The 27,226-nt window shown below is 35.4% G+C and overlaps 1 protein-coding gene across 1 annotated transcript in view; it reads right to left on the reverse strand.

Moving 5' to 3' along the window:
• The window catches only part of COL5A2 (collagen type V alpha 2 chain), a 149,546-nt gene that overhangs the window by 52,756 nt on the left and 69,564 nt on the right, over positions 1-27,226 (reverse strand). Inside the window, exons 3-18 of the mRNA XM_019633699.1 lie at positions 26,404-26,417; positions 23,404-23,436; positions 22,637-22,669; positions 21,109-21,162; positions 15,509-15,619; positions 14,065-14,142; positions 12,385-12,429; positions 11,531-11,584; positions 11,067-11,120; positions 9,925-9,978; positions 6,952-7,005; positions 5,887-5,940; positions 4,954-4,998; positions 4,428-4,481; positions 1,533-1,577; positions 350-403 (exon numbers count right to left, since the gene is read on the reverse strand). Of these exons, the coding sequence (XP_019489244.1) occupies positions 350-403; positions 1,533-1,577; positions 4,428-4,481; positions 4,954-4,998; positions 5,887-5,940; positions 6,952-7,005; positions 9,925-9,978; positions 11,067-11,120; positions 11,531-11,584; positions 12,385-12,429; positions 14,065-14,142; positions 15,509-15,619; positions 21,109-21,162; positions 22,637-22,669; positions 23,404-23,436; positions 26,404-26,417 (836 nt within the window). The remainder of the gene's footprint in view (positions 1-349; positions 404-1,532; positions 1,578-4,427; positions 4,482-4,953; positions 4,999-5,886; positions 5,941-6,951; positions 7,006-9,924; positions 9,979-11,066; positions 11,121-11,530; positions 11,585-12,384; positions 12,430-14,064; positions 14,143-15,508; positions 15,620-21,108; positions 21,163-22,636; positions 22,670-23,403; positions 23,437-26,403; positions 26,418-27,226) is intronic.

Raw genomic sequence — 27,226 nt, forward strand, 5'->3', positions numbered from 1 at the left:
AGAACATTCTGCTATTTACTACTGCCAGGCACTATATCCAAGAACAGAGCTTTAATTCATTTGAAGCTCTTATTCCTTGCAGTTTAGAGCTGTCTGGAGCTAGAGTCCTAATGCAACAGGTTCTTTGATATTACATTTATTTGATTGTAAGTAATTCTCTTTTAGTTACATATTATATAGTAATCTCATTCTTACATTTTTAAATTTTATTTTCCTACCATAATGGACATTGAGAATACACTAGGCTCTTTCCTTAGTTGAGAGCAACTTCCATACTCTTCATTTAATGAAATGACATTCTTCACTTTGGGATTCATATAATCAAGAAATAAATATATTAACATTTTACCTTCATCCCAGGATTTCCTGGAAAACCAGGGGAGCCAGCTATCCCAAGAGGACCCTATTAAAAGGAACCAGAAAAGTGATCAGACATATATTTTAATCAATATCTAATTAAGTCATCTTTTATTGTTTGACAAAATTCTATATTTTGACACATAGAATAATCCACTTAGTACTTTAAAAATCACAAAGATAACATAATTTTATCATAATACTTTCTAAGGTTGATATGAAATAGTGCTAAAAGACATGTTCAGTGGTATTGTACATAATAAGATTTCCTAGTTGTAGCATATAAGATTACGTCAGTAAAAACACAAATTATTTGAAACAATTGCTTCTTGCAATTGCTTTCTTTGTGTCAATAAAGTAATAAAGATTGTTTTTAGAAAGTTTTGTACAAAAATCTAGGACTGCACTTTATAAAAATGATGCTTAAGCATCATCTACATATTTTAGATTGATTTTCTTTCAGGCTAATAAGAAGTGAATATTTGTCACTATCCTACATTTGGGAAGGCATACATAGAGTTTAAACCTTTGAGTTAAAGGCTAGATTTGAAGGAAATGAGTTTAAGAGGAATTCCATTCTAGGTTATTCTAGTTCTTCTTTTAAGCCTGTATTTTAATTCCATCAGTATTGCATTTTTAAAAGAGTCCTTTTTAACTATATTTCTTTTTTCCTCCTATATTTTGTTTCTTTTTTTATGAGTATCAAGGCAGACAAGATCCTAAGGGCAAATAATTTCAAACCTGATTTACCCTCCTAGTATTTCCCTGAGCTCATCATGTTTCCTCATCTTTCCATCCTGTGGACTATGCTATATTCTTGCTCATTTTGTATACAAATCTTTCAAGATTTAGCTTGAAAGTTGCTCCTCTTTGAGTCTTCCTTGACATCTTTCCCTCACTACAGTTAGAGGTACCTTCTCTTCGATGTTCCCACACCTCAGGTTGTATTCTACGTTACAGCAGTCAGTAATAGCAGTATGCTACAGTATGAATTGGTATACCTCTCATCCTTGATAGGCAAGTCAGTTTTCAAAGACAAGTACTGTGTGTTTACCATCTTTTTTTTTTATTTCAAGTGACAGGGACACAGTAGGCACTCTGTAAATGTTAACGAATGTAAACATGGAAAAATTATTGAATAAATTAATGACGAATATGTGAGTAATACAACTCACCATTGGCCCGGGTTTTCCAGGCATACCGTGTGCACCTCGTTGCCCCTAGTTAGTAGAAAAAGAGACAAGAAAGGATAAGATTAGATCTTCTGATTTATTTGCTCACAATTCATTTCCTTTGTAAAAAATTTCCTTGCTAAAAATTCAGTAATAATAGGTTAACTGACAACAACCTTAACCTGGTTAATAGCAATAAAAATACACATTTCTACAACACTGGTAAGGTAGTAATGAACACAACTATCCGTATAGCAATAGGAAAGAAAAATCAAGATTGAAAAAATGAAACTGATCAAAATAATTCTTTTTACCCAAATGTATTTATCACCTTCTATAAAATGAGCTCAAAGACCATGAAGTTTTGAACACCTCAGTCTTCTTAATAGCTAGAATAACTCAGACAAGGAATGTACTCCTTGTAAAACAAAACACTACAGCACACATGCACACGCACGCACACAAACACACACAGGGAAATTAAGTGGTAGTGAATGTTGTGGGTGTCACCCAGATACCCCCTCACCCCTGAAGGAATCATTCTACCGCTGCTGGAAGTGTCATAAGCTGACAGCTTCCAGTTAAGACCCTCCCCAACAGGTTGCCTCAGCTAAAAGAAATTAGCTCTCCCAAAGTTACGTCCCTTCCATGGCCAATGCAGTGCTACCAAGGATTGGCCCCTATTTAAGACAAATCTGAAGAACTACCACAGCTCCACAGTTCCCATGGAACTGAAGGTTCAGAGATGCAGGTCTCTGTTGCAATGGTAACGCTATTTAATTTCTCCCTCTGACAAACCCTGCTTCTTTTATTCATTTCTTCAGAAGTGTAGTTTCTGAAAGCACTCCCCAATAAATTTCCTGCACACAAGTCTTTGCTTTGATGCTATTTCCTGGGAAATCTGACCTAAGACTTTAGTCCTACTGGTGCCGGCAGTAGGAGCAGGCTCTACAATGAAATTTTCAAGCTGGATTCCTCACTGATCAGCTAGTGATCAAAAAAATATGCATCCGTCTTGGTCTGCTTTGGTGATGCAGTAGTAAATATTGTCTCCAAGATGAACTGACAAAGGCCACAAGTATAAGGGAATGGGCAAGGGGTACAACAGCTCAGGCATTAGAGAAGTTTTAGGGGAAACAGCGATTTTAAAATTGATGGAATTGCATGCGTCATGTTGAGTGAATCCACTGGAGCAAGACAGTGAAAGGCTGATAGAGATCAACCATCAGCATAAGGCTCCGTGGCAGCATTTAAAAATATTGTCATCTTCTACAACCAGAGGGAAGAAAAAGGCCCAGGACTTAATGATAAAGGTTTAAAAACTCTTGAGAAGTTTGAATTCTGAAACATGAAAAGTCTCCTATGCCATGGTCAGGGACCTTGATTGGAAGAAACGGGACCCTGACCTTCAGCAATGGGATATCTTAAGAACTTCGACATCTCAGAGACCCTGAAGCACAGGTGTCTGCAGAATGGCCCATTTCCACCATTAACAGCTTATACTTCTTTCTTGCTTAAAGATGACATAGAAGCCTCTACTTTTTCACAAAACACATACCACCACCATTACACCTGCCCCTCCCCGTAGCCACCGGACCAATAACTAGCATAAAATTTAAAAAATAACTGGATTGAGGAAGTATTTCTCATAAAAGAAAGAAGAAACTGTATACCAAAGGAGCTACAAGGTCTATACACCATGTAGAGGCGGGATCCAAGAAAGAATGTATGGAACGAGGTCCTAAATGTACTGGATCGAAAGGGACAAAATATGAAGCTGGAGAACTTTAATGATATGGATGTACTCTCTCATGATACACATTTAACACCCTGATAAAGATCCTGGGAGATGGTGCTAACATGGGAGATGGTTCTAGCAGAGCAATGGCCCACGCTAAGTGAGTTAGAAATGCCATAACTGCTTTGGCAGATGGTAGAAAGCACAGGGAAGTGAACATAGTAGATTGGATATATTATGTAAGGCTGGATAAGGCAACAGCTGATTGTATTCCACAATATTCTCTGCACTTCCAGAGGACACTCTACTTGCCAAAGTGATAAGGAACGGCCCAGTGAGAGGGTCTCACTTCTCCCAAACCAGGGCCCTAACTTTGGCACCATTGAGAAGCTCTAAGGTGGTTATCTTCCGTGAGATAATAGTAGGGGATGCCATAAACATGAGAGTCCTATACTAATGGAGATGACAGGATCTCAAAATAATAGAGGCGAGGTAGCAGCCCTCAACTGTCAAAAGTAAAATGAATGCAATGTAGGGAACTGCAAGTTTGAAATATTAGCAAGTGTAGCTTGACCTTTAGAGAGCTATGAAGAGAATTAATAGAATATGCAACACCCTCTCCCCCAACCTAGGTTCAAGGTACATGGGCAAACAGCAAGGATATTTCTCAAAATGTTATTTAAAATAGATTGAATGCAGATGATCAGGAGACTCAAATCTTTAAAAGGGTATATTCATAGTACTAACCTTTTAGGACTGTGATAAACATAAAGATGTTTAGAAGAATGCTGAGTGTATAATAAGTTCTTGATAAATATTACCTATTATTATAATGTTATTACTATTCCAAAGTCTATGTTTTTCCATGGATTATATTCCATGCTGCTCTATGTTTTCATTATTTTCTTAATTTCTTTATTAAGATAAACAGGCAACAAATGCAGTCTGGTTATGTAAGATATTAACAGTAAGAGGGGCTAGGGGCTAGGGGATATAAGGGTACATGGGAACTCGTCATACTATCTTTGCAACTTCTCGGCAAACCTAAGTTTATTTCAAAATAAAAATAAAAAAATTAAGAGGTAGGCAATGAATACTGTTATTCCCATTTAGAAGGTATATTCAGTAATGCATTTGAGAGAGTTAAGACACATACTTACAGGAGCACCCTGTGGCCCAAGTCTCCCTCTCTCTCCTGGCATTCCTCTTGGACCCTGGAGACAAGAGAGAGAAAACATCTCTTGAAGCATCTTATTTTAACTCTAGGGCAGTTTGATTACACTACTCAATCCAATTGAGACTCAATATTATTGGCCACTAAGTGATAGCATTTCTTTCAGGCAATTTTGGATTTCAAAACCTCTCCACTGGCAGAGATACGTAACCTACCACCTCTCACCTAAATAGATTTCACTTAATCTAGCTTTAATGGGCAGAATCTACAAGATTCCTGATTTGATCACTGAGTACAGAAAAAAATAAATAAGGACGCTTACAGTTCACAATGAAATACAGGAAGACTTTTGTATTTGAAGGATTTAATTCTTATAGTATGCTCGCCTGCAGCTGGTAATCAAAATTATTTCACCAGCTAACATATGTTTTCTATGTCTTTTTTCCATATAAATACTCTCTTAATATCATCTAAAAAGCAAAGAAATAGCAAAGAATTAAATTAATACATACCATAGGACCCATGGCGCCCATGGGACCAGTAGGGCCAGCCTCACCCTAAAGCAAAAACGAGATCACATTACAATATGAGAAACCTACAACTGATAGTAACATCATTTTGTTCCACGTGTGTAGCATTCTAAAGGCATATTTTCAAAATGTGCATTTGAAAGCATACTTTTAATGAAGGACCTCAAAAGCCTAGTGTATCCCCTTTTCTCAAAATACAATGAAAATTTAGTTTCTAAAGAAATAAGTCTGAAAAAAACACACCAGGGGATTTAAACAAGATTGATGGAACTATCACACCTAGACACACTAATGAGTATCAAGAATGTAATTTCTGTCTATTAGGATAATACGTTAGGCCAAGTAAAACTTTACAAATCTAAAATTGACTGTAATATTTCCTTAAGTTCTATTATGTGAAGCATAGAAATAACGATTGTAAAGCCAAATGCTTTTCCACATATGTATCTCATGATACTTCCCACTAAAAAGTCCTCTGGACTTCCTTAATGTTCTCCCTCCCTCTGGAAACATAAATAAATTTTGGAGAGAAACAATGGCCAAAAGGTCCTGGCATTAAAATGGCACTAAATAACAGGGCTAATGAAGCATTTACACCTCTGATATTTTTGAAGAAGAAAAAAGAATGAATGTTTCAGAAGGTGAATTCACAGTGTCGTATGTCATAAAGACGATATCCATCCTACATTGGCAGAAACCCAGCAGCATGGTGGCTATTCTTGGTGGCAAAGTTAGGTCACGTCACGTATCCTGGTAAATCTATTGCCACTCACCTATGAAAAATTACATTTATTTATTTCATTAATCATTTTCTTTCCTCCAGAATTATTTAAGGGACTTCTGAAATAAATGGTAGGCACTTGAAAGACACCCAAAATGCTCTAGTAAGGTTATACTGAAGTATTATACAATTACCTTGGAACCGGTGGCTCCAACTTCACCTTTAGGGCCTTCAAGACCTTTGTGCCCCTGAGAAGAAAAATATAAATTTGTATGTTACTGCTTTTTGGATTCTCAGACGCATAAAGGAAGAACCAAAAGTAAGCTTACCGAATGAAAACAAATCTCAAATTTAAAGTTGTTACTCGAAATGTTTCCAAATTCTCAACCTTTTTTGAAAGTCCACTCAAAGAAAATTAGTTTCCCCTTTTAAATAACATTTTCAATTTTCAATGTCCTCATCTTTCAAATTTTTGTGACTTCCGGAAATTTAATCTATAGTTACAAATAAAGATCTTATAGTGGCTTTAGAGAAAATAAAAACTATAGGATTTAACAGTTTTAAAATATAGGTTATATCTAGGAATGATGTTCAAAATATTTACTAACTAGTCAGTACAGCAGCAAATATTCTAATCAGAAGCTTAACCACTCAAAACAGAGGCCAACCAGTATATGCTGAGTAAATATCAGCCATGCTTTCAGATAGACAGGGAGATAGATAGATGATAGATAGATAGATAGATGATAGATAGATAGATAGATAGATAGATGATAATTTAGATATATGATTTCTATATATATACATTACATGTAATAGTTACAAATTAATTATCTTGAGTTATAAAGAGAAAAGCATCCTACGGTCTCCAAGCCTGGGCCGACTGGGCCCCTCCTATTATCTATTGCACTTTCTAGTATCATGCCACTTATTCCACTATGAAGTAATTGCCTATTTTCTTAACTGAATCCCTTATTTGCCTGAAGCTAAAAACCATTGAAGTTTCTCATTCATCACTGTGTCCTCTTAGGTAACACAAAATTACATAGTAAGAACTCAAAATATATTTTATAGAATCAAATGAAATTCAAAGGAAATGTAAAAAAAGCATTGTGATTTTAGTAACCACAGATGACTACTACAATCAAAGCCATTAAGACAACTGACAAAAGGATCTGTAAATATTTTGAAGGTGATGCACCCCAGACCCTGCTCAGTAAGCCACAGTATCTGAAAGGATTACAAAGTATTGAACTTACTCGGTGACCCTTCAGGCCTGGAAGACCAGGAGCCCCAGGAAATCCTCGTGCTCCCTTGGGGAAAGAAAAAAACAAAAAACATAAAAGGCCTTTCAGAGTCATTAATAAGAATAGAAAATTACTTAATACGCTTTTTTTTCCACTAAAAATATCTGTTACGTAGTTTTTCACTAACAAAGCAAAGGATAAAAAGGAGTAGTATACATTTATCTATGAAAATACATAGATAGCAAGGCAAACACTTGTTAGGAATGGAAGCATGACTTACACAAATATGGATTAATACCAGGTATTGATTTGATGACATTTTCAAATTATGTCATTGTATTATAATTAGTATCAACAACAAAAAATACTAAAAACATAATTTTCTTTTCTCTGAGAAAAATAAGAGTGAATTCAGTGTCTGACTCAATGAGGTCAAGGTATAGGGAAAAAATCAGTAGAGGAACTTAAGAAAAACAATGCATTTCTTCCTTTGTATTGTGCTTTATTTGTGATAAAAGAAATGCATTTGTAGCAGACCAATGTGTATTATTTTCTCTGAACTTCTAAATACTGGCAGTAGAATATGATTAGGAATTGCATATTAAAATGAACTAATAGATAAATTTTTAAAGTTAAATGTTCAGGAGAAGCTTGTGGATTTGTCATTGTTTAAAAAACTAACTAAGGAAATGAATCTCCAACAGAGAGGAAAGTCAATAAATACGGAGAATGGGATGGTTCCTTGACTCAGTAATTTCTACATTTCTATCAATTGTATGCATTATTCATCTAAGCATATCGAATAAAAAAAGAATAGAAAGCAAACACAAAATCAAATGCAAATGGTAAAACTATTTTGAAATGATGCTTAAAACGTTTTCCTCATACCCTCTTAAAATAGATAAAGACTGAGTGACTTAATTATTCACTTATTCTCATTGCCTACATTAACTAGGCTTCGCATTGAATGCCATTACTACTGCCACCAGTAGACTGAGCATTTGATAGCTTGGGTTGATGCTATCAATTATCAATCATTATCATTAATCTGCATATCCCTGGCATTTTGCCTTATGCCTAACTAGTGGGCATCCAATGAATAGTCATTGAATAAACAATTGAATGAAGAAATGGTATAATATTTCTTTTCAAACTCATAGCACTTTTCCCAAAACTTTCTTAAGGAATTTCTCTTGTGCTAGCACAACCTTACACAAATGGCAAAACCCATCTGTTCTGCGTTACCACAGCCTTCATTTACTGTTAATTAAATTAATGAATAAGTAACTTAATAAATGAACTTCATCTGAGAAAAGCAAAGCAATAATTCCTCTGAGACAGCTTACAGGGCAAGTGTTTCTGTAGCATTTTCTGGGTGGGGGTTATCACAGTAAGGTCACATCAAACTATTGCTCTCTGAACAAATAAAGTCCCACTAATTCTTCTGTTTACACAGCAGTGCTCAGGAATTCTTTCACTTCAAAAGTTCCCTTTAAGATTTTCCACTGGAATGCTCCCCTTTACTGAGATTTTTCTCCCTTCCATTCTGAGCAGAAAAGAAACTCAGTACACATCCATCAAAGCCTATAAGGGAATTACTGAGCTATGTTATTTCAAATAATTAGTTAACTTTTGAGTTTTTGTGGTCTGCAAGGGAATTCTCATGTGATTACATATCTCTAATAAAACAAGAAAATGAACCAGATGGACTAGCGCTCATAAACCTTCTCATTCTGCTGACCCAAGACTGTCATCGCAGCCCACTCACACGTCGTTGCACTGCACTTGCAGAGTGCATCTGTGACATGCTGGCAGGGCACATTTCCTCCCCGTGGAGGGTCCCACGCTGTGAATGTGCAAGAGTGCAGCAGGACGGGAGGTTCAAGCTTGGACTGGTCAACATGAACATCTGTGCTAATGACTAAACCATATGCCTCTGTCTGCACGGCCTTTCCAGGATGGTGGGGGAAAGGAAAGTGAGAGAAAGCAGGGAGCTGGGAATTGGTTTTATATTTGAAACTAAATAATCCTTAAAGCACTGTAAATTCCCTTAAAAGATTAGCATCCACTTGTTTAAAAAAAAAATCCTGGCATTAAACCTCATCAATTTTCAGAAAGTAAACGGAGAGGACTCCAGTACCCTTAGATGTATTGAGTGGTGGATACATTTGGAAATTAAAGGACATATACATAAGTAGGAGGCCAAATCAGTTTAGGGGGGTGTTGGACTTTAAGAGCAGGACTGTTAGAGGGTTTTTGCCTGCTTATCATTCTCTAGTTTTCCTCATGGCCCGTGTAGTACATCCTAGGGAGGGCCTACCAAAGTAATGTGAGTGAGGACAGAAAGGTGGGTTCGGAGAGGAGCCAAGTGGCCGAGGTCCTGAATTCTGGTGGAATGGGTTGCCAGGGACCTGTCCCTGTACTGAGCCAAGGGGGAAGAAAACAGCTGTGTGAGGAGCCCTGGCATTCAGTGTATCTTGTTATAAGGTTTTTAGGACCCAGAACATTCATCGAGAATTTCAGCCAACATTAGGGTTTGGGGAGGCGCCAAAGAGGCATCCTGCCCACAATTTAAAAAACAAGTCATAGTGCTCCTTCAAACTGTTGTTTTCAACATGTGAAGAATACAAAACAAAAATATTTAAAAGATGAAAATTGATAAATGGGGTTGAGATGTTGTAAAATGTAGGTAGGTCAGACTGCTGACCTATCTGAAAATTTGATATTCAGTTTGGAGATAATATCCATATTAGGTTATGAAATAATTCTCTGCTTTAGGAGGGTCATTCACATTTGGTGTAATGCGAAGTGGGTGATTGGAATTAGCTGCCACTCTGGCAAAATGTCCTGTTCCACAATGACAGAAAGGACTTTATCTTGGTGATAGTGTCTAATGCACAGGTAGACAATGAATTATGAGTTGCTTTTAATATTCTTTAGTTTTCGAAGTTCGTCTTTATGTTGTACTGTCAAATACAAACTTACCGGAGATCCCGAGAACCCCACTTCACCGGGGTTTCCATTTCTACCAGCTTCACCCTTCATGGAAAAAAAGCAAGGAGGCAAAGGGGGATTAAAATATTCTCTTCTGAGACTACATGACAAAGCAATTGCAGATTAAAAGTCTTCTTTAGAAAGCTTGTTTCCAATGCTCCAAACAGTGTAAAAACACTGAGCTCTATTTCTGATGGCAATCCCGTCTAGCAAGTCAGTTTGTGACGGTTTCATTAATTTATCCAGAAGAAGAAATGAATATAAATTAGACTGGTCTAACTTAGCTCACCATTTTATGCACATCAAAATTTACACATACATATATTTGCTATGAAATTCTATATTAACATATGGCACTGAATTAAATAGTGCTTCTTAAAACAGTGCTTGCCATCTTTTTTCTTGTCATAAGAAAATATTAAGCACTACCAGAGATATTTTCTTTATGGCCAAATTTAATGTATTTTGCTTAAAGAAATCACGGGACACACAAAGAGAAAATAGTTACTTAGTTCAGTACCACACAGAAATTGATGACCTACCCATGATTTTATCCTCAACTTTGGGACAACTAAGAAAAGAATCCAGAAAAGCAACTCTGTTGTAATACCCTCTTCTTTGATCACATGTTCTTAATGTTAAAATATGAAGTTGAGGCTTAACTTTAATTAAAAATCCAATTGAGGAAATGACTTTTTCAGCATTGGAGAGCAATATTGACACTGCCCTACGAATACATTTTGAAAATCCATTTAACAAAGGCCTCATAATGATGTTTTTCTATTAGAGTAATGTATTTTCCCTTAAGATCACTTCAGAGAGTCCAGCAGCAGAGGCTATAGCTATTGTGACAACAATTCTAGTGTCTTATGGAGAAATCATAATGGAAAACCTGAGGAAAGCAAGGAAAGAGACAGTACCTAGTAATATAATACCATTAAAATGTAGAACACTTCTAGATTTTGCAAAATTCCCTTTTGAGTTCTCCAGTTTTGATTGACTTTAATGGAAGCTCAAAGTGGGGAAACGAAATGGGAATTAATGAATAATATTCATGTTGACACTTCTTATTCATGTAGCTTCTTCTTAGCATGTTTCAAAATTTCAAAGGAAAGTGAAGAAAGGCAGCTTACATCTTCACCAGGTTTTCCAGGAGGGCCCTCTGGTCCACGTGCACCAATTGGACCCTAATAAAACAAACAAAATGAGAAAAAAAAAGAACACTTACCTACATTTACCTACATCTACCCATGGTTTAATAAAAAATATTGTTGAGACAAAAAAAAATTTGAGAAAACAGCTTTATTAATATTGTGAATTTTATGTGTATCACTCAGATTATGTGTTCAACAACAAAGAGTTTAATTTCACAAATGCAAATACCTCAGCACTGTCTGCTGACTATATGCAAATTCTCTGAATTTAAATATTCTGCCACCAGAAGCACAGTTTAAGCATAGCCCATACTACAGGGTCCCTGAACTGGACTGTAATTTCTTGCTACATTAGTCAAGAGCTGGTAAAATAAATCACTCAGGACACCATTATAATAGAGGACCCATATTTAACTGGGTCTACATGTTTACTTGACATTTACCATTGGTCCAGGGTCACCAGGTTCACCAGGAGGTCCTGCAGGGCCAACACCACCCTAAATTTGAGAACAAATTATATATATATATATACAAATTATATATACAAACCACAAGAAAACAGAATTCTAAATCCTAAACTCTCTGAAGTATAGTGGCGCTGTTCAAGCTGCTCGCTCCACCACCCTCCAGCTATGTGACTCTAGATGAGTTATTTACTCTATACTTCGGTTTCCCAGTCTGTAAAATGAGAGTAGTATTGTACCCACTTCATTAGGCTTTTATAGCTCTTTAGATAACGAACGCATATGAAGAACCTAGAATAGGACTGGCACAGAATGTTCAATCAATGGTAGTTATCCTGATCGTGTACTCTTCCTTTGCCTCCTGCTTCTTCTACAACAACTATACTTCCTATTCCTATCATTTAGTACTACATTCTTCTTAAAGATTCCATGAAATGATCACCTTGACTGTAATTTCAAATGATACCCCATAGTAATGGCCTTCTATGATCTGATTTCATAAACTCAGAGTTGGCACATAACCAATTATGGAAATTTTCATCATAACATGAGATAATGATCTGATATTTCAGAAGCAAAGGCACACAAAAATTCTGTGTATTAGAGGTCAGTCACATAAAGAAACCAGACAATAAAACTTTAGCCCCATGAAGAAACTCTGAGAAACATATTACATATATTTCTGAGTGAGTGAAAATTAATTGAATACAACCCATTCAAAGTGAAAATTACAATATGCAACTGAAAGACCAGTCAAAAGCAGTCATGTCACAGAGACGTTTCTATTTCTTTCTTTTTTGCTACAGTATGTAATTTAATTATAAAAGATTTACTTGCTGCCCTTGTAAACCTTGAGGTCCCCTTGGGCCAACAGGACCCTGAAAAGCAAAAGAGAAGAAAAGTTACGTAGTGTTCATGACAATTAGATCAAACATTTAAAAAATCTTGAATCAGCTTTAGAATCTGGAAAAGTGAAGCTCTGACAGTAGAAGATGATGACATTCTCCATCTGTACTCATCTGGAATGCAGCCAAATTCAAGAAGATTAAAGCTAGGACAACATTTGGGATGATTTTATACACACCCTCAATGTCACAAAGAGAAATAAAAATTATGGCTGCACATACCCAATGTTTTTGGGACAAGAACACTTGCATGCTGAAGGAATGGTTCTGTTAAGCCAGAACATCTAACAAAAGAATACTCTTGGCAGGGATACAGTACTTACCGAATTGTCTATTTAATTCTTCAGCTTCAGAGCTGATAATTCTTAGAACTTAAATGAGCAAGTTGAATTAAAGGCTTATGAAACCACCAATAATAATGACTGGATTATTTTAAATGTAAGTTTAAAATTATCTGGGGAACTGCATTTTACAGATTATTTCTTTCTTTCATAACATACACTTAAAGTATCCACACAGGCTTTCCTCATTTAAACATGAAAAGGTGAGACTGAGACACAACCAAAGAAAGAAAACGAAAATGCGCTTTAAAAAATTTGCTAACTTATATCTACACAATTTTTTAAATGTCACACTTTAAAAAGAGAAATCAATTAAATCAAAATCAGGTTTGTTCTTATGGCAAGAACTTAAATTTTTGTTTGGAATCGATCAGATTTTTAGAGCGTAAGAAAACAAAAGCTTCAGTAAGAAAATAAGGACATATGTAATTTGAACTTCAAATGAATGAAAACTCATATATTTCAGAAAACTACCCTGAGATAATGATCAAATAAGACCATATTGGTAGTGAATTAAAGATACATAAACAATGTTGAAGTGACTCATGATGCTGGCCTTGAGGCTTGGTGGAAGGGGTAGTTATCTATGCGGTCTGAGTTTACACTTCTTGTTGCCTGAAATTCCATTAATCTGGGATGCTTCTGAATTATGTGATGAACAAATATGTATGGGAGAGTTGATTTGAAAAGTGTTACTATATTCCGTGAGATTGTATTGCTCAAAACACCCAGGTTATAATACTTTCCCAGAAAAAAATGGGAAACTTTCTGGCTATTGAAGAAATTCAAAAGACGATGGGAAGAGTTAGGAGGCCCGTGAAGAACGTTAAAGTTGTTGGCATAGGCCGTCAGACAATATTAAGATAAGCAGAAAATGATGAACATAAAACTGGTAAAACTCGTCATTTCAAAATTTTGCCACATCACTATTTCTAACACCATGATAAACAGTCACTTTACTTAGCTAAAAAAAAGCACACTTTTTTTATGGGGTGCTGGTGGTTATATGTCTCAAAATTCTCTATTTTCTTTTAAAAAAAGTGAAATATTACAGATAGCCCTTTATTAACATCAACAAATACTTTGCACAGTTATGATTAGAGCACCACAGGGCTTGTAACTGGCAGGGTTTGAGAAATAAATTGAATGAATGAATGGATGGACATGTTTTAAAAGGCACATATTGCTTAACTAGCTAACTCCAATTTCTCTTTTTATAATTTTTTTTTCTACAGGTACTTCAATTATCAGTAATATTTGCACTTACCACAGAGCCAGGCATCAGTCCTACTTGACTTCCCAGGCCAGATTTTTCATCCAACCCGGCCATCTGGGCTGAAAACGGCTGTAAAAGCAATGTGTTGACATTATTTTCACAGTAAAAGGCATATATCAAAATACTTATTAAATTGAGAAATGTGTGCACATTCTCTGGGATTCTTTAGAATGATTCTTCTGAGAATCATTTTAACCTTTTGACTTTAAAGCAAGGAAAAAAATTCAAGTTGTTTTCCATTGTATGTGTTTTTGATTGAACAATCTTCCTTAGAGTATTTTACAACTATGCTGCTTCAGAATAACTATTGCAATGGGCCAAATATCTGATACTTGATAAAAGTATGGATCATTCTGTTAAGTACTTAACCAGTCTAATCAATTTCAGGTGTAAATCTCTGTAACTGATTTCTTCCCATGCTTAGAGCACGACAAACATCTGAACTTAGCCTAAGAGATGCTTTTAAAACATTTGTCCTAAAGATTCCAGATTCCATTTCGGATTCGTTTCCTTAGATTGTATTCTTCTTTCTTTGTTAATGGCCAGTAAGCTTTAAACTGTAGTTATGTTAAGTTAATAAAAATTTAATAATCTTTTTAATGGAACCCCTGAATGTTCCAAGAATTGGCAATAGTTTTACCTATTCTCTTTCACATCTAAAAAACTCTGGTGACCCATTGACCAAAATTGTCAATATACATTCCAGGATATTTATTAATTTCCAGATTTTTGTGGGAAAAGAATGTGCATATTGTTTAAAAAGACAAATTGGCGACTCTTTCTACGATCAGTTGAAAATTGTGTGAACTGTGATAAAAAATCGTATTTCAGGGCTCCATATTTTTCCCTTGTTATGCTATGCAGTCTATTCATAAATCCCTATTGTGCCCCTAAGAACTCAAAGAGGCAGGCATAGACATTTTGTTTTATTTTACTTCTAGTAGGAAACTAAAATTCGGGAAATAATCAGATAGCCATTTTAGTGTCAACTCAGTGGCCCTTTCACATTCACCATCGCAAATGTGTTATACCCTCTTGGCATGGAGGTCATAACTGAGATTTCAGCAGCATTCTGAACCTAGAGAACAGCAAAAGGATAGAGACACATCTCTCTTTGCATTTCATAGTGGGTACAATGATAGTGGCCCGTTAGAATCAACAGAAGGAACAAAGCTCACAGGGTCCAGAAATGACATTGAGAAATGCACATAATTTGAAGCATTTAAAAAAATTTTTTTTTAAATTCTGCTTTGAATTTTTCTACAATTCCATGTGGATTTCTTAATTTTATCATTGTCATAACAGCACAGCATTCACTTAGCTGCTCTTGGAGTCAAGGTTCAACGTCTGAACTAACACAATTGAAAATCATAGCAATAAATCAAAACCTTAATATATTATCTAACTATGACATTGAACAAAGCACAGCACTCACCCTGCTCATGCCATCAGGTCCTGGGTGAGACGGATGTCCGGGAGGCCCTGGGGGACCTGGCTGACCAGGAACCCCTGGTTCACCATCAATTCCCTGAGGACCACGAGGACCCTGGGAAAACAAGCCAGTGGAAATTAGAACCTGTTGCCAAATGCTTACTTAGTAAAAAGCTAAAAGCACAGACATCTTGATGGAAATGGTGTGTTCATTATTTTAAAAAATGAATAGCCATACTGTATGAGTCCAACTATGACATTTTGGAAAGGGCAAAAAAAACTATGGAGACAGTAAAAAAAAAAAAAATAGTGGTTGCCAGGGTTTGGGGTGAGGGTGGGAGGATGAATAAGCAAAGTAGAGGAAACTTTTAGGGCAGCGAAAATACCCTGCATGATACTATAATGGTAGACACATGTCATTATACCCTTGTGTCCAAACCCACAGAATGAATAACACCAACGTAAACTATGGACTCTGATGGGGGATGTTGATAACGGGGGAGGCTACATATGTAGGGAAGCAGAGGGGACAGGGAAACTCTCTGTACCTTCCTCTCACTTTTGATGTGAATCTAAAACCTCCCTTAAAAAATACAGTCTTAAAAAAAAACAGCAATCTAGCACCTATAAGTCATTCAGCACTGGTAACAGCCTCCACCATTGGGACATGACACATTCTGGTTAAGAATTTTACTCTTGATGTGTCAAATCCCCAGGAACCAGCCTTCCTGGAATAATTATAAAATCGTATTCAGTTCATCAGTATTCTAGAATAAGCTTCCTTATTTCCTTGAGTTTTGCTGTTCAAGATATTTAATCAACGATTTCTAAAATCACTGTCTTAGATTACAGCTAACTATGTAAGTGCCTGCTTAAACTCCTCCACCCCCAATAACAAAATGTGAAGGACCCTTGATGGTAGTTTGTGATTTTTTGCAGCTTTCTAATTTTTTAATGCTTCGCATAGCTCCTGGCACATAGCAGACACTCCATATATGTTAATTACATTTTCACATTTCAATCCCCATTACTCTAGTACTTGAAGTCTAGCACACTTTGTTTTCCTTACCACCTCCAAAGGTAGACCAGACCAATAGAAATAGAGGGAAAGGCACAGTGACCCAGCCAAGTCCAGTTCTCAGAGAAGTGAGCAATGATTTCAAGCTGCCAAATTCCACCCTCCTGACCTACATTCTGAAGACAGCTTGGGGAACAGCCACATCCTCGGCTCTGGAACTGCTTAGCTCCCCAACCTCATCATTTCCACAAGTCTTGTTAAGTATTTTCTGGCTTTTTAACCCTGAAGAATCTTACTACATTTTAAGAAGAAAGACAGGACCAAAGAACTCAAAAGCCAATATATTTTTTATAATTAGAAGCAGGGACTAAGAAAAATATGGTAAATGAATTGGAGTTTAACAATAAAAGAAACTCTCATACCTAAACATGAGAATATCTACTGGCCCACAATAAGCGATTGACATATGAGCTAATAAAGCAGAAAGAGTAAATATAGGAGACGCTGAAGTAGGAGAAGGCAGCTTGTATATGATGATTTTGAAGACAGTGGCATAATAGCTCTTCAGAAATTTAATTAATATATTTTAACATATTCAAACATTCATAGAGAATGTTTACTTCCTAGAGAAGTGGAATAAATAAGCAGCTGTGTCTATTCAAAAACAAGGAGATAATTTAGCCTGAAAAACTCACTGTTTGAAAACTAATTTCTCAGAAAATTATTTTCATCCTTTAGAAATCAAACCTTTTCTGACTTCTTTTCTGACCACTGAAAATTCACTGAACTCTTTTCATTATATATAATGGAGACTGATTTTAATTGCTACCTAGGATTCCTGGATCATATGCGTGTGGGCAACATGAACTGGAAATGTATACTGTCAATGGTTGTATAGACAAAATAGTCGTCTGACCTACTCAGAGAGCGCTGTGTGGAAAACTTCTAATGCGTTTTTGAAATGTGAAATTGCTAACTGAGAACCAGCTATTGTTATTTACAAAAAACTAACCCAAACATCATTTCTTCTTCCAAAGAGATTTCCAAAGACAAAACCAAAATCTACATGTGGCGCCAATGGGAATTTAGAGACATTTGGGTAATATAAATCCTCAAAAAATTGTGTCCTTTTTCTAGCCATCTGCGGTTAATAATTATGTTTCAAAGTCGGCTCTGAATACAACCCACTTTCTCATTGACTTCATGATGCATTCTGTGTATCCATGGCATCTCCTTTAAATAGTTTACATGATGTACTCTTATGCAGATTGAGACTAAAATTAATAAAACCTTGTGAAAGTTATAGAAAATTAGTGAATATGAAAAGCAACGTCGTGGGCCAGCCGAGTGGCGCGATGGTTAAGAGCTGGCTTGGGACGTCAGAGGGCCTCTGTTCAGATCCCACATATGAGGGCCAGTGACACTGCCCTCTACAACTAAGATGCTGAACAATAGCTCGACCTGGAGCTGGGCTGCCGTGAGTCGCTGGCGACAGCGCAGGCTGCAGCCCCTGTGGCACTGGGTTGCCATGGGCTACCATATGTAGCCATCAGCCGCAGTGAGCGGCCATCCAGAAGCTGGCGACTGATGTGCCTCACCCGGGAAGAGCGCAATGATGGTGCCAACTTGGGCCAGTGAAGCAACGCCCTCCACAACTAGACTGAAGAACAAAACGACAGCAACTTGTCTGTTCCCCTTCCCCCAATTCCCCAGCACTGTTCCCATCCCCCCAATTCCCCAATAAAAATATTTTTTAAAAAAGCAAGGTTGTAAGTGAAAAAATAAGAAAAATATTATAATACATGAGCATTTTTACTAATAAATATTGAAAACAAAAATTATAATTTGGGAAACCACTGAAAACATGTGTTTCCATATTTACAAGTGAGCTGAATCACATAAATTTTATATTAAACTTAATGTTCTGTTTATAATCATTCCCTCCCATCCCGCAGGGCACTCTAGTATCTCAGGAAGCCATCTACAATAAAAAGTATTCGCAGATTGCCACTAGGTGGCGACCTTTAAACATCCACAAGTAGAAGGAATAATAATCACCCAGAATCAAGAACTTTAGTCACTGCTGGTTGGTAGAATCACACACACACACACACACATTACAAAATGTTAGAGTTGGTGAGAACTGGCGTATTTCCCATTTTACAGATGAGAAAACAGACCTATAGAGGTTAAGTGTCATGTATAATTAGAACTCTGCACACCATTGGCGGTCCATCTTCTGACAGGCTGCTAGTTTGCCGTCACCGTGAAGTTGCCAGGATAACACACTTCAAATTAAGGATGTGTGATCAGAGGCAGTCACGATGATCATTGGCTAGTAAAGAAAGCCTCTTTAGAGTGTCTCTAGATCAGTAGTTCTCAACCCTGTACAATTTTGCACCCCACCCCCTAGGGACATTTGACAACGTCAAGAGACATTTCTAGTTATCAAAATTGTATGAGGGGTGGGGAACAGGTAGGTGTTGCCACTTGTATCCAGTGGGTAGAAACTGGGAATGCTGCTAAACATTCTACAATGCATAAGGAACTATCTGGCCCCAGATGGCAACAGTATTGAGATTAAGAAACTGCTCCACATTGCTCTACATAAACACATTACCATTGTGTTTGATGGTAACGGAAGTGGGGGAGGGGGGGCTGGTATTTACGATCACAGTACCTACCACCTTATAGTGTGCCAGCCATAGCTTTAGTCAAGTTAAGCAGCTCCTGCAAGTCTTGGGACCTGAGGCAAGAGATTCTACCTATGGGTACTTTGTGACATCACGCCAGAATCTTGAAATCAGCCATGGTGGGAGTATTTACACCAAGGAAATCAGCAAAAAGCAATGGGCGCATTTCTTTTGTTTGATGAGTCAGTTGTTAAACACTTACCATCACACCACTGCTTGCTAGGATTAAGAGAGGAGCAGATTTCCTACTTGGGTATCTGCTAGGATTGCCTTGCTTAATTCCAAATAAATAGCTACTACACACACACACACACACACACACACACACACACACACTCACACACACACCTCTCATTGAATGTTTCAGGCCTAATCAAGATAGGAAATGGAGCACATCATATACTAACTCAGAGGAGAGGGGAAGGGAGGAAAGGCGAGGGGAGAGAAGGTGAGGCAAGGCAAGGCAAGCAAAGTAAGGAGTAGATTCACTGAATCCTAACAAGGAATTCTGGACGTCCAACCACTATTTCCATAGCAACTTCCACCTAGACTAGGGACTCGGCATTACTAATTTTTCTGGGTGCAAGCACATGGATACACAATGTTGTTGGCATGACCACCTCCCCTCATCCCCTCCTCCACCTGTCTCTGTCATTCTAGACCCTGGGCAGACACCTGAAGAGCTGCCAACAGTGTTTAAGCTACCAACACTGGTGAGACAGCTCAGTAGAACAGCAATGAAGAATGGAGCACAGATCATCAGAACACAACCATGCTGCCCACTATGTAGCTATGCTCCACTTCCTTGGGGCACTGTTGTTTGCCTACATGCCTGCAAATACCATCCATAATTCCAGCTCCAGTATGGAAAAAGTACTGGTATCACACTAACTTGATGAAATGTGTACAAGCATAAAATAGCATCAGAGATGAAACAAATGGCAAGAGTTCCTAGAGACATGATCTAAAATGGTTTACCCTCATTTATATATTCAAAGTTGTTTGAGGCTTCCTTGCTCATCTATTGATCCCATTTAGATATGGATACATACATATTTAGAAGGTTAAAAATCCATAGAGAGCTAAAGTTTAGTAGATATCATTATACAGAAAAATTAAACAGCACCAAATTTTCTGTTTAAAACATAAAATAATGATAGTAATCCACAGTTTAATCCAGTTATTTAATGTATGAAAGATTCATTTTTGAGGGTGAGATATAAAAAAGAAAAACAATTGCTATCCTAGGAGTTGGTAGTAAGAGAAAACATTTGGCATATATTGTATAATATTCTCATATTTTATCTCAAGAGTTGATTATTTTAATTTAAAGGTGCTCCCTTTGTTCTGGTAACAGATTTCTTGATTTTTAAAGTTACTGCTTTGATAGTCTATCGCAGCTGTTCAATGAAAAAGGCAGAGTGTTACTTGGGGAATAAATGCATTATACAACCACTTGAATGAAAATTTTGTCCTCTAGTAATTTCTTTTCCCTCTGTCCAATTTGGTTATATTCTTGTAGCAACCACAGATCACAGAACTTGGGTGTTTTATCTCAACAGTACATTCTTGGCATTATTTACTCATGAGTTACAACTGAAAACAACATGAGGTATTCATTATGCTTCCTTAGATTCCACTTTATTTTAAGTTGACCTCATAAAGACAAAGAAATATCATTCATGTTATCTGAAAAGATAGATAATTATTAGCATGTGGCAATTTCTTCTGAATCAGGAGAGCTACACAAACACTTCATGTCCTGAATTTTCAGTCACATTTAATAGAGGTGAAAGAGGAACACTCATGGGCTCTTTGCTACATCCTGTAGACAGGCTTACTCACTCACTACCCAGTACGATTCACGAAAAGAGAACTCCACTCTCAACTTACAGGTTTTCCTTTTGGGCCTCTCTCTCCTCTTGGTCCTTGTGATCCTGGAGGTCCCTAAAACAGAAAACAATGGTTATGCCTGCAAAACGTGTACTTCAGATGTTTTTGTTTTAAAATTTGCTTGATGTAAAAAATTTGGGAAACAGATCACCCTTCTCTTTGAATTCAGTTCAGTTTAAGCCTATAGAATAAAAAGCCATATACATATAAAAGCTCTGTGTGCACAAAAGGCTGGTTGTGTCAGCAGTGAAGCTTAAAGGCCTGTAAAATGTTAAATGCTACATTACAGCATTGTGGAGCCCAATGAGCTGAACATATCAGTTTGAACAGTAAATGCATATTTGTAAAGATCATTTTTGCTGTCTTTTCCCAGACAAGATTTTGCCACTCGATTATGGCCACAAAAACATAAAGTTCAGATTTTGAGAATTACCTAGATGTGTGAACCTTCCCAAATTATCAATCATCTGAGAGAATTTATGAGTTTATATTGGTACAAGATACCCCCAAATTATTCATCACAGTTCAAGCTGTTGAAGAAAGCAATGGAAAGAAAAGCCTCTCATTCCACCACTGCTTTATAAGCCTTAAAGAATATTTTTTTCTACTTCATTTCAAATGTTGCATCATGTCCATTGTATATTTAAAACCCACTTAGAATTTTCCAAGTGGTAATTGCAGCTATTCCTCTCTTATAATAACAAATGATTATTGTATTTCAAAAGCGGCATCATTGTGCTAATATCTTAAATTAGTGGGTTTTTTTCCTAGAAAATTACAGTTGCCAGGAGAATTTTATTTCTCTTCAAAAGGGAGTTTCAGTTGAGTTATGAAAATAAGATGATATAATTTACTCAATCCAACATACAGCATTGTTTAAAAAGCAAATACTTCAGGGGACTAAAGCATATTTATTAAAGTATATTTATATTTTACTTATCTTGGTTTAATATGTTTTAAAATCTGCAGAAATTGTGTGTGTGTTTGTGTGTGTGTGTGTTATCCATCTAGTTACCTATGAATGCTACTGCTAAGCCAAATATGAAATCAGTAGTCTTGTATGCTAAACAGGAAATATGTTATTCTGATGTATAATTTCGCAAAGTCTACTGCTATATGATTTAATTTCATTAACCAATGAAATTAATATTTTGTTTCATTAAACCGATAAAAGTAATCCACCCTCAATCATTGTCAACAGACAAGTATGCCCTAATTTCAACAAGTAAGGTTAATCTAAAATTAGCAGTGTAACAATAGACAGCTTTGCCTTTCACATAACCAGCAGTAACACCAACACCTGAGGAATAATAGGGTTCATCAATTTCAGAATGAAATGACCCCCTATGTGTCATTTATTGCTGCAAAAGAATGCCTAAACTTGAACCTGTATCAAGACAAAATGCTTCAGGAAACCAAACATCAGTGTTTTACATTCAATGGTCTTTTCATGGGTATGATATCTGTAAGGATTTCCAGTATCTCAAAGAACTTAAGAGTACTACGAATGTTGGAGGAAACTACTTACTGACGGTCCTGGACGACCACGTATGCCTGTTACCTAAACAACAAACAAAATAGTCTGTGAAGATGACGTTCCTAACGAGTTTTAGAAAAGTCAATAGTCAAACAAATAGGGATAATAACAAAAGCCCCAGTGGATTTCTTTTTTTTTTTTTAAACAAATGGATGTTGCCAATTGATGCCTTTTTGCTTCTTGCCTTATAAGTTAAGACATTATCTAATTTAAACTCTAATATAGGAGACAGTCTTCATATAGTAACTAAGAGCACTGATGCTAGAGTCAAGAGGCCTGGGTTCAAGTCCTAACTCTGTCCCTTAACAGAACATTAAATCACACCTTTTTATTTGGGTTACATGCTATTTTTGCTATAAAAAATATACATCTTAACTATAATTTTGTATTCACATGCAATATATTTAATTTTAGAAAAGCCCAATTTTCACCTATAGTAATGAGACTATACAAATCAGGAATATTGTATTAAATTTGGTATTAAATAAATATTCTATTTTTGTTAATATTCAAAATTGTATTTAGTAAATATTACATATTATACTAACATACATATTGTATTTTTTTAAAATCTATTTTGGTTTGCTTATTTTATACTAAAAATGTGGTTTAAAATAACGAATTTCCTTTTTTTTGAGTGTGTGTGTGTATATATATATATATATATATATATATATATATATGAAATAATATATAACTATACTATAGCTAAGTTTATTAAAGGTACATAGAAACAATACATATATAAGTATACTTACAACAGGCACTAATCCTGGTTCTCCTTTTTGTCCCTATGAAGTAAAAAAAAGTTCAATTAGCAAAATATAATGGCTTGTTGTGCATGAACATATCACACTAAAATATTCTATATAAACACTAGGAATTTCTATGTGAGAAATATACAAAATTGAGAAAAAATGTAATCAGTTTTAGGATATTTAGTCAGATATTATTCATGAGAAAAAATACTACTCACTTGAAAGACATGAAAAGAAAAGAAATCCAATGTGTGGAATGTGTAAAGTTTTTTGCTTCAGTTTTTATAGCAATTAAACTCAAAGAGTATACTAGACCAAAAAATGTTTGTGATGAAAAGATATAAAGTCAATGCACCATAGTTAAAACTACCCAAAGACTAAAAACACAAAAGGAAATCCAGAAATGTGGATATATTTGAATTTTCACACTAATAATACATGCCACTTAGTTTTCAGTAACTTATCAGATGTCATGATAACACTAGTCACATAATTCTCAGTATCTGAGGAAGTCCTAGAAAAACATATTAATTGAACAGAAAAATAAAAGTAATAACAGATGTAGTACATACAACAAATGTAGATGGAATTTATTTTGATTCTTAGAACTTTAGATTCTCAAAAATTATATTCTCATAGCATGATGTCAGGTACATAGGTTAAATAATATTGAATAAATTGCACCTTTATATGTCCATTTTATCACATATTTACTTGTATTATTTATTTCAGAATTTGTCTTCCATCCAACAGATTTTGGTCCCCCCAAGGTCATGAGCATATCCACTTTACATCCTTGGTTGTGGCGAACAGAAGTTCTCAATAAATTCTTCTTGACTATGTTAATTTTCATTAATATATTATGAAACAATGCTTTTTATTAGGCAATTACAGAGGATAAATATATTAATAAAAATATCCAAAATGTAGAAAAAGCAAGAGTAATTTGTTCTATTTTATTTAATTTCTCCTTTAAAAATAACATTACAATGAATATCCTTGTTTATAAATGTTTGTGTGACATCTCTAATACCTTATGATATATCTCTAGAAGTTAAAGTTGTAGATTAAAGATCATACATATTTTTGATCACCAAATTATAATCCCAAAAGGCACAATCTGATTATATCTTTCCAACAGTATCTCACACCTAAAAATATTTTGCAAAGTGAAATTTTAAAATTATTTTACAATCTTGATAGTCAGTGATGGACTCAATGGCCAAGCAATACCGTGATCATACTTGCTGATTCTAATGTTAAGGTAGCTAATACTCTGGAAGTCAGGAGTAAATTGAGAATTCAGAAATGGAAGTGGTTCTACAGAAGCAGGAAGGAGCTCTATATGCGTAAGTTCGAGGTAGAACATGAGACTACAAGACAACCTACACAAGGACTAGTGGAATAAGGGATCAGCACACATGGGCAGCAAAGCAGAACCACATATGCTAACTTCTAGACTGGGTCTTTCCATTGTTAACATAATGTGAAAGTCACAAAAATTAACCCTTAAAGAGCTATAAGAGCTCTCTTTGAAACACTGAAAGAATTCGAATTGTTTAGAAATATGTGTCCAATAAATGAAGAACTTTAGGAGAATGATCCTGAAAAAAATGTTCCTTTCTGGGTCAAGTCTAGAAAAACAAGTTAAAAGGGAGGAGAAATTATTTCAGCCAAAATGAGAAAAACAGAATACTCTGATAAGAATGGTTGTGAAATTTCCATCCTAAGAGACCAACAACAACAAAAATGCATGCTTTTGCTCTTTGTATTTAGCAGATCTGCTGATGTCTTTCTTAGCTAAATTGTAGGCTTCGTGATATCTTATTATGAGCTATCTTTCCATAATATTTGATATGGGATTAAGTATTTCATTATCAGGTTCTGTAATAAATTTGTCTAATGGTTCTATGATACTTCTTATTTTGGAAATAAGCCACAGATGAAAATATTTGTCGACTTTGTTAATATGGGCTTTGAATACATTAATATATGTGGAAAGATGAGTAATCTAAAGTTTAACTCATCTTGATTTTCATATCCATTCAAGTACTCAGATTTAGATGAGAATTATAGTTTAATTCTACTTCTTGTCTGTTACTCATCATTTAATGCTATGTGGACATGCCTCATCACTTTTATAGGATGCCATTGCCATGGAGACAATCACATTGTTTTTCCCACCATTATGTCATCTGTACATTTGCCTCACATGGGTTATAATAAAAGCTCAGTAATTATTTGGGTCTTAACATGAATGAACAAATAAATTATAAATAAAAATCAATATTGATATAAACCAAGCAAAAATGTATTTTTATAGTATTACTCTGCTCTCATATTTCTGATGACACCTGATAATAAATGATAGAATCATGAAGGCAGTGGAACATAACTACAGTGTGCAAAATTGGCAAATGCTTTGAGTGTGTCCTCCTCCCAGCTGTCCCACACTGCCTTTGAAAACAAGGCAGTCAACTAAACAACATAGCCTAACAGTTGTTCTTCAGTAAGTTGGGTGACTATTAAATGAATTAAACTGATTATTTCAGGGCTGTTATCACTGTCAGTTCTTTTTTTATTTCATAGGTTATTTATCCTTCCTTCCCCTTCCTCTTCCTCCCTCCCTCCCTTCCTTCCTTCTTTCCTTCAATTAAATGTTTACTGCACTTCAAATATTTGTAAGGTTTATACTAAGCACTGTGATAAATGCAAGTAATTCAAAGGTAAATATGACAATCTTAATCCCTAAGGAATGCATAACCTTCTGGAAGAAATATCTATAAACAAAAATTAACAAAGTAAATAAAATAAAGACATCCCGTAACCTATAAGCAAAATAGCTGAATGATACTCATATATTTATATTTGCAGGGTACTCTGTAGTTCACAAAAGATTTTCAAACATTTCAAAGCATAGTCTTGTGTAGACAGTACTAGAATGAAAACGACATTTACAAAAATGAAACTTTTACTTACTAATAGAAAAGTAAAACTTACCTTTCTTCCTCTACCTATAAAAGGAAAAGAATAAATATGTTATTTTATGCAGAAAAAAATTTTTGAACCTTCTAAATATTTATTTTAATAATAGCATTTTTATGGAGTTAGAATATAACTTAAACAGATTGCCTAATCACCAGTAAGCAGAACTCAAACGTTGTTTTGGATCAATATTTCCAAAAGAGGCAAAATAATATACCACTTTGGAAAATTTTGACATTATCTGAATATTTTCCACATCATTTATATAGCATTTAAAGTTCATTAAATTATAAAAATAACAATTAAAATTATAAAGAATTATTTTCCATCAATACTGTCTATTTTTGTTTTTTATATTTTGTTGAGCAGGCAATTCATTCATATGGGTAATAAGTCAAAACATATTAAAAGTATGTAACTGTGCAATAAAAAAATAAAATCTTCTATCTTGTCTCCTTTTCCTTATTTCCCACATTTCACTCCCCCCATAGGAGGCCACTATTGATTTTCCTATGATTACTCTTCCTCAACAAGAACATAAGAGAAAATTCTATTTACTAAAGTCATTATTTGAGCTATTAGTGTTTTAAAGTTTTCTTCAGATAGATCTTGAACATTTCATATTAAGTTTATCCTCAGCCACTTTATCCTATCTGTTGCTATTATAAATGAGGTGTTTTTTTATTCCCATTATATAGTTTATGAGGTAATTGCATATAATAAATCTATTAATTTGTTTATTTTACACTGCAAGCTTACTAAAATCTTTCATTTCTGTAGTTTTTTTTTACTCTATTCCCTTAAGCTTTGTAAGTACCTGATTATATTTTCTGCAAAT

Source organism: Hipposideros armiger, unplaced genomic scaffold (genome assembly GCF_001890085.2).
Source record: "Hipposideros armiger isolate ML-2016 unplaced genomic scaffold, ASM189008v1 scaffold_1376, whole genome shotgun sequence".
NCBI classification, from domain to species: Eukaryota; Metazoa; Chordata; class Mammalia; order Chiroptera; family Hipposideridae; genus Hipposideros; species Hipposideros armiger.